The sequence below is a fragment of the Macadamia integrifolia genome, chromosome 9 (assembly GCF_013358625.1).
Source record: "Macadamia integrifolia cultivar HAES 741 chromosome 9, SCU_Mint_v3, whole genome shotgun sequence".
Lineage (NCBI taxonomy): Eukaryota > Viridiplantae > Streptophyta > Magnoliopsida > Proteales > Proteaceae > Macadamia > Macadamia integrifolia.
The window spans coordinates 25,290,661-25,298,420 of record NC_056565.1 but is presented as its reverse complement, the minus strand read 5'-3'; the positions used below and the strand labels follow the sequence as shown (position 1 = coordinate 25,298,420).

The window sequence follows — 7,760 nt, the reverse complement described above, 5'->3', positions numbered from 1 at the left end:
AAAAAAAAAAAAAACTTAAACTATCTAGGATGTTGATGTGATTTGATTCAGTTCAATCCTATTCAACTTTCTTTCAAAAAAAATAAAATAAAACAGAAACAAACACAATTTTTAGATGACTAAAACATTATAATAGTAGCGATTAGGACGAATCCTATAGCATTTGGAATGATATAGTACGAAAGGGGATTAAAGGGAAGGGAAGTGAAATTTTCATACTTAAAAAAGAAATATATGTTATCATTACACATGTGACTTTAGCATTAACTTCAAATCATTCCATATTTGGTTACAAAATTTCACTTTACTTTGCATCCAAAATCCCTTGCTATAATATATAAAATAAAGATTACATGTAAAATATATCATTACTAAATATGATTAAAAAAAAAAAAAATTTTTTTTATCATCATATGGTAATGATTATAATTGTTACCATAGTTTTTTTTTTTTTTTTGGGTGGGGGGAGGACTGGGAGGGGGGGAGGGGTTGCACAATAAACTGTACTATGAGATTATTATCATGGAAGTATGTGAAGCACCAACAGTAGTTCATATGGGTTATCTGCGTGGGCCTCAAACTGCCCAATCAATGAATAAATGCAAGCAGCCTCGCAAGGTGTGAAAAACAAAAGACTCTTAAAGACGATGTTAAGTGTTAACCATGAAGCAGCCCAAACTCAACAACGCCTTAGAGCTGAAGCTATGTGCCATTTTGCCTTGATGGCTGAGCAATCTGTCCATCAACCTCACTGTATTGACGTCTCTTCGACTCAAACCATCGACCTCTCAACTCACAGTTGGTAAGGAAACTACAACCTCTCACCTCACCTTCCATAAAACCTATCTAGCTTCCTCTCACAACCCATCCATCATCTCTATTTTCGTCTTTCTTTCACTTGCACCGGCCATGGCGTCTATCACCATGACCGGTCTAGTTGCAGGTTCTCATGGGAGAGAGGTATTTCCTTTCTTTGAGTCTTCCTACATTATCTTTTGGTTATGATATTAACTTGGCTCTATTGTTTATGTGCAATTGGGAAACAGCCTCGGTCACCCACACTCCAATCTGTTTCGAAAATATGTCGAGTTTGTGGAGATGAGATTGGATTTAAGGAAGATGGCCAATTGTTTGTGGCTTGTTACGAGTGTGGGTTCCCTGTATGTCGACCTTGTTATGACTATGAGAGAAGTGAAGGTAACAAGTGCTGTCCTCAGTGCAACACTCGCTACAAACGCCACAAAGGTTCTCTCTCTCTCTCTGTCTCTCTCTATAAGGAGAAGTCGCTACTAATATGCTTATAAGGTGTACCTATTGGCAGGTTGTCCTAGAGTGGCTGGAGATGCAGAAGATGATGGTGATGCAGATGACTTGGATAATGAATTTCAGATTAAGGGTCGCTTTGATTCCCCTGATCGTAATCATGTTGTAGCTCACTCGGTAAGCCTCTTAAGATGATTAATCTGTTTTCACAGGGAAGAGTCTACAAATCTGATAAGAAGACTTGAGTAGAAACCCATTCTAGCTAGTCCTCAAAAGTTGACATAATTTATCCTTTTTGAAATAGATTTCTAAGAAATTTAAGTAACTCTATTCAAGGATCTATACTTTTGTTCTTAAATGATTGAAACTATATGCTAGAGGGGGCTATTAAAGAAATAAAATCTAAGGTGTTGAGTTTTACAGGAAAATGGGGACTATAACCCACAACAATGGCAACAGCCCAATGGCGCAGCTTTTTCCGTTGCCGGAAGCAGTGAGTATTTCATTTTTCCCCTAGTTAGTTGAGTTTGGAGACTCTGGATCTTCTCCGCATGTGGTGACCTCTCCACATGTGATCCCCCCGTTCATGGGATAAACTCCTAGTCAATGGTGAGATCCCATACTTCTCTTCCTAGGGGGGAGGGAACTGATCCGGATACTGGTTGGGAGATCTTTTTCTGCTTAATACTTTGTACTTTATTAGTTGAGTGATTTATTGCAATGTGTGTCTAGTTGCTGGTAAAGATTTTGAAGGTGACAAGGACTTGGAAAATAGTGATGAATGGAAAGAGAGGGTAGATAAGTGGAAAGCAAGGCAAGAAAAGAGAGGATTGGTGAGCAAAGATGATGGAGGAGGAAATGATCAAGCCGAAGAAGACGATTATCTGTAAGATTTATTACTAATTTTGTTCTTGGAGATAATTTAATTATAAGAATTTTTTACTGCAAGACCAACATATCCTTTCTTCTTTGCTTAGGATGGCTGAAGCAAGGCAACCATTATGGCGAAAGATCCCAATTTCATCCAGCAAGATTAGCCCGTATAGGATAGTCATTGTCCTCCGACTTGTCATCCTGGCGTGCTTCTTCCGTTTCCGTATATTAACCCCAGCATATGATGCTTACCCCTTGTGGCTCATCTCTGTCATTTGTGAAGTATGGTTTGCCCTCTCATGGATACTAGACCAGTTCCCCAAGTGGCAGCCTATCAACCGCGAGACTTACTTAGACCGCCTTTCATTGCGGTTTGAGCGTGAAGGCGAGCCTAACCGTCTTGCACCGGTTGATTTCTTTGTGAGTACAGTCGATCCATTGAAGGAACCACCAATCGTAACGGCTAATACAGTCCTCTCAATCCTATCTGTGGACTACCCAGTTGACAAGGTGAGCTGTTATGTGTCTGATGATGGTGCTTCAATGCTCCTCTTTGATACATTATCAGAAACAGCTGAGTTTGCAAGGAGATGGGTACCGTTTTGCAAGAAGTACACCATTGAGCCAAGGGCTCCTGAGTTCTACTTCTCACAGAAGATGGATTACCTGAAGGACAAGGTTCAGCCAACCTTTGTGAAGGAACGCAGAGCCATGAAGGTAAGGAGCTTCTCCCCATATGACTATAACCTTCCTGGTTTCATTATTTTCCTATTGTAAGTGGCTATTTGGTGTGTGCTGAACTTGTAGAGAGAGTATGAAGAGTTCAAAGTGAGGATTAATGCATTGGTGGCAAAGGCTCAGAAGAAACCAGAAGAAGGTTGGGTCATGCAGGATGGGACCCCATGGCCTGGGAACAATACTAGAGATCATCCTGGAATGATTCAGGTCGGATATTATAATCATTATCCTTACTCTTTCTCAAGTAACTGATATGATCTCCACTATGATCACAATTCATAAATTTTCTCTAAAATTTGCAGGTATACCTAGGAAGTGAAGGTGCACTTGATGTGGAAGGTAAGGAGCTTCCTCGACTTGTTTACGTCTCTCGTGAGAAAAGACCTGGATATCAACACCACAAGAAGGCTGGTGCAATGAATGCTCTGGTGAGTGGATCATATTATGTGAGTTATATTAAGATGATGAGGTCCTTTGTTTTGATGTTGCCTTGTGGTATTGTGTATTGTGATCATTAGGTCCGGGTATCTGCAGTACTCACCAATGCACCATTCATGCTGAACCTTGATTGTGATCACTACGTCAACAATAGCAAGGCTGTAAGGGAAGCTATGTGCTTTCTGATGGATCCACAGCTAGGAAAAAAGCTCTGTTACGTTCAGTTCCCACAGAGGTTTGATGGTATAGATCACCATGATAGATATGCTAACAGGAACATTGTATTCTTCGATGTAAGTCTACACTATTTCTCCTTTTGATTAACATCTTCCCTTCCTTCTACAGCAAGGTCCTTAATATTGTTCTACTTTCTTTTTGCCCTTTTTCGGTGTAGATCAACATGAGGGGTTTAGATGGGATCCAAGGACCAGTATATGTAGGAACTGGTTGTGTCTTCAACCGTCCAGCATTGTATGGTTACGACCCACCGGTGTCGGAGAAGCGACCAAAGATGACATGTGATTGCTGGCCTTCCTGGTGCTGCTGTTGTTGTTGTGGTTCTAGGAAATCAAAAAAGTCGAAGGCAAAGAAAGAGGGAGGTGTATTTGGAGGGTTTTATGGCAAGAAAAAGAAAATGACGAAAAACTATAGCAAGAAAGGATCCCCTGTCTTTGATCTTGAAGAGATTGAGGAAGGGCTTGAAGGTTATGAGGAGTTGGAAAAATCTTCCCTCATGTCACAGAAGAACTTTGAGAAACGGTTCGGACAATCACCAGTGTTTATTGCATCAACACTCATGGAAGAAGGTGGTCTTCCTCAGGAGATCAACAAGACAACCCTTGTTAAGGAGGCTATTCATGTTATTAGTTGCGGCTATGAGGAGAAAACTGAATGGGGAAAAGAGGTAATTCAGATATTTTTCTTACCTGCTTCATCTGCTTCTCATGCATGAGCTGTACTACTGCAACACAACGATCAGTAAAAATTCAAGATTGAACAAAAGCAGGGTTATTAAATTGTTAACCCTGGGTACTTACCATTGCATAAGCCAATCAAATCACACATGTAAATTCCATGTGGTTATGTTCTGACAATGTATGTTTTTCACAGATTGGATGGATTTATGGATCAATTACAGAAGATATCTTGACAGGGTTCAAGATGCACTGCAGAGGATGGAAGTCAGTGTACTGTATGCCCAATAGACCTGCTTTCAAGGGGTCAGCACCAATAAATCTATCTGATCGGTTGCATCAAGTTCTGAGGTGGGCTCTTGGATCGGTTGAAATCTTCCTTAGCCGTCACTGCCCTCTCTGGTATGGCTATGGAGGAAAATTGAAGTGGTTGGAAAGACTGGCTTATACTAACACCATTGTTTACCCATTCACTTCCATTCCCTTGCTTGCCTATTGCACTATACCTGCTGTATGTCTACTCACTGGAAAGTTCATCATTCCCACTGTAAGTTATTGCAATTCATTCCCTCTTTTCTATTATGAACAAAATAGTTCATTACAAATAGTTCAAGCGGAGGTGATCCATTCACTTTATAACCAGTCCAGAACTGCTCCCCTCCAAATCTCCCCTATTATAGAAGACATTAGGCACATCTGTGCTAAGCCTATCGAATCTTTTCTCAAATTCCAAGGGCTGTTAACGGCATTGTTGACACCCTCGCAAGGAGCTCTGTCCAGCCGGTGTAGGACAGTCTGACCTCATTCCACCCCTTGGCTCTCCATGCTCTGAAGCGGAAGCCTTGGCTTGTAACCGGTTATCCTTTATATAGATCTTTGATTAACCAAAAAAATTATAAAAATAAAAACATGTGAACATCTATAGTAAATTTTGATTCAGTTAATTCATTATCTAACCTTGGACTGTCATTTACTTTCTAACCGGAAAATTCCCATGTCCCACAGCTGACCAACTTCGCGAGTATATGGTTCATGGCTCTCTTCCTCTCCATTATCGCAACTGGTGTACTTGAGCTCCGGTGGAGTGGTGTAAGTATCCATGACTGGTGGCGCAATGAACAGTTCTGGGTGATTGGAGGTGTCTCAGCCCATCTGTTTGCTGTCTTCCAAGGTCTCCTGAAAGTCCTTGCAGGAGTTGACACAAACTTCACTGTAACTTCAAAGGCTGCAGATGATGCTGAATTTGGGGAGCTGTATCTCTTCAAGTGGACTACACTTCTCATCCCACCAACCACCCTAATTATCCTGAATATGGTTGGAGTTGTCGCTGGAGTTTCCGATGCCATTAACAATGGATACGGCTCATGGGGCCCCTTATTTGGAAAGTTATTTTTTGCTTTCTGGGTCATTGTTCACCTCTATCCTTTCCTCAAAGGATTGATGGGCAGGCAAAACAGGACACCAACCATTGTTGTCCTCTGGTCAATTCTTCTTGCATCTATTTTCTCCTTGGTTTGGGTTCGAATTGACCCTTTCTTGCCTAAGCAGACTGGACCAATTCTTAAACAGTGCGGTGTTGAATGTTAGTCATATCTTTGGGCCCTTGGCTGCCTCTCTACCTTCCTGTCCTTGCAGTTTCTTCTTCTTTTATCGGTTATGGTGTCTTCACAAATGTTTGGAGATCTGAAATGCATTGTTGGTGTACAAAGTTGCTGAAGGTGTGAATTATGCTGTTATGATAAAATTTTGTAATTCATCTTGTGAAATGAGAACCACTGCCTCTATAGTGTAACAAATACAACAAAAGCTATGAATTGGATTTCTTCATGCAGGATCTTTTTCTTTTCTCACCCCTCCCTCCTTTCCCAATCTTCCCTCTTTCTTCTAGGACACCAAAGACCAAAGCTTAGAAAATGTAAAACCAAGTTTTCCTTCAGCCAAGGTGAATGGGAATCCATTCACTGCAGTGGATTCTGATGGGCACAAGGGGTATTGGGATGCTATTTTGGGGAACATACTAAAACCCTATAGGGGTTTGTGAACCCCAAGATGGAGTAGTGAACGTTCAAATCTGGTGGAGGAAAACTTTCTCCTAAAATGTATTTCCTATTTACACTAACTTGAACTAAGGGATTATTATTGAAATATATCACAGCCTGGGCATTTACAATACTTAAACCAACATGATCCACAGTTCACCATTCCACTTCTACACCTAAACAACCACAAAGAAGCAAGGGAAATTATTTCATTTTATTTTACATCAGCCAGATGCTTGGTCAATTTTGCAAATATTTTGCGTTATATTTCCTCTAGGAAGAACAAGAATCTCATAGTAAAGACTCCAATGAAAAGTAATGAATCCTTAATACTCCGAGTTTGTTTACATTGAAGCTAAACTAGGGTTGTAGATAGCATAACAATCTGTGACTTGATAGATCAGTCTTACTACATATCACCTTTGAATCCAGAGAGAACCAACTTGATGAGTCTCAACTGAGGAAATGAAAAATGAGTATATAAGGATATGTTAAAGCAGCAGCCTTATGGAGTGCCATCATCAAACTAGTAACGACACATTAGTTATACATATGTGTGAACCCCACCTTAGATAAACCAAGTTCAAATTGTTTGTAGAGTTTTTGAGATACCTAATACCTTAAGTACTGGCAATTCTTTGCTGACTTTGAACTCTTGGGGGATCCCCTCAAGAATTCAAGGGAAGCATGTCAATTGAACGCAAGAAAAAAGGGGAGATTTCTTGGCCCTTTTTATCAGACCAGGGTTAAAATGATTTTTTAAGAGCATATTTTGCTCAGTAGAGGATGAATTTATGCTGAAAAGCCTTGTCTTGTCTGCGAAGACTACAGCCTTTCGATACGATAGAAATCGTGGATCAAATTTAACAATTTCACTGAGTGATTGTGTTAAGTAGTCCAGATATGTCACTGAGTGATTGTGTTAAGTAGTCCAGATATGTCTAGGTGTGAGTACATAACTCTTGTGCAACAAAACACATGGTGGGTCGTGAATCAGGATCAGCACTTGTGCTTGATAGGGCCATTCTAACTACAAAACTACATCCTCTGCCAACTGACCTGTGGGAGGTGGAAGCCTTTGATCCAACAAATCCACCAACTGGAAATCAAAATCATTAGATGATGACACTCACAAAGAAGATATAAATGCTCCAGGGTGCTTTCCCATCAAATTTTCCAATCCTACCACCCCCAATCATTGTAAATGAAAGCTCCGACATCAAGTTAAACGTGAAATAAGAATGCATTAATCGAATAAGTGTTCTCTATAGTCATTTAACAAGTGAATTTAAATTTCTACCAAAAAAAAAAAAAAAAATGAATTTAAAAGAATTTCACATATTCATATAAAAATTAGTGCTAGAAAAATGCTAATAAGCATCTTTCTGGACAAAAGCAATTACAATTTGACTTAATTAACAAGGTCTTGCTCCCATACACATGACACTCATTCTTGCTTCACTTGTTCATAGTGTTGGAGTAGAAACCTCAAATT

General features: G+C 40.0%; 1 protein-coding gene across 1 annotated transcript; it reads left to right on the top strand.

Moving 5' to 3' along the window:
* Window positions 1-855: 855 nt before the first annotated feature.
* Window positions 856-6,053, top strand: LOC122090165 (cellulose synthase A catalytic subunit 4 [UDP-forming]-like). The gene is made up of 12 exons (XM_042660012.1): window positions 856-960; window positions 1,047-1,245; window positions 1,322-1,440; window positions 1,687-1,756; window positions 1,996-2,149; window positions 2,241-2,853; window positions 2,944-3,081; window positions 3,177-3,302; window positions 3,393-3,605; window positions 3,707-4,216; window positions 4,423-4,773; window positions 5,232-6,053. The coding sequence occupies exons 1-12, from the start codon at window positions 910-912 to the stop codon at window positions 5,811-5,813; spliced, it is 3,126 nt and encodes a 1,041-aa protein (XP_042515946.1). The 5' UTR covers window positions 856-909; the 3' UTR covers window positions 5,814-6,053.
* The last annotated feature ends 1,707 nt before the right edge of the window (window positions 6,054-7,760 follow it).

Excerpts from the sequence above, each read along its gene's own strand:
- LOC122090165 (XM_042660012.1), top strand. The coding sequence starts at position 910 with ATGGCGTCTATCACCATGACCGGTCTAGTTGCAGGTTCTCATGGGAGA. Across the intron at positions 961-1,046 it reads CAGGTTCTCATGGGAGAGAG|CCTCGGTCACCCACACTCCA; the intron begins GTATTTCCTTTC and ends ATTGGGAAACAG. Across the intron at positions 4,217-4,422 it reads AAACTGAATGGGGAAAAGAG|ATTGGATGGATTTATGGATC; the intron begins GTAATTCAGATA and ends TGTTTTTCACAG.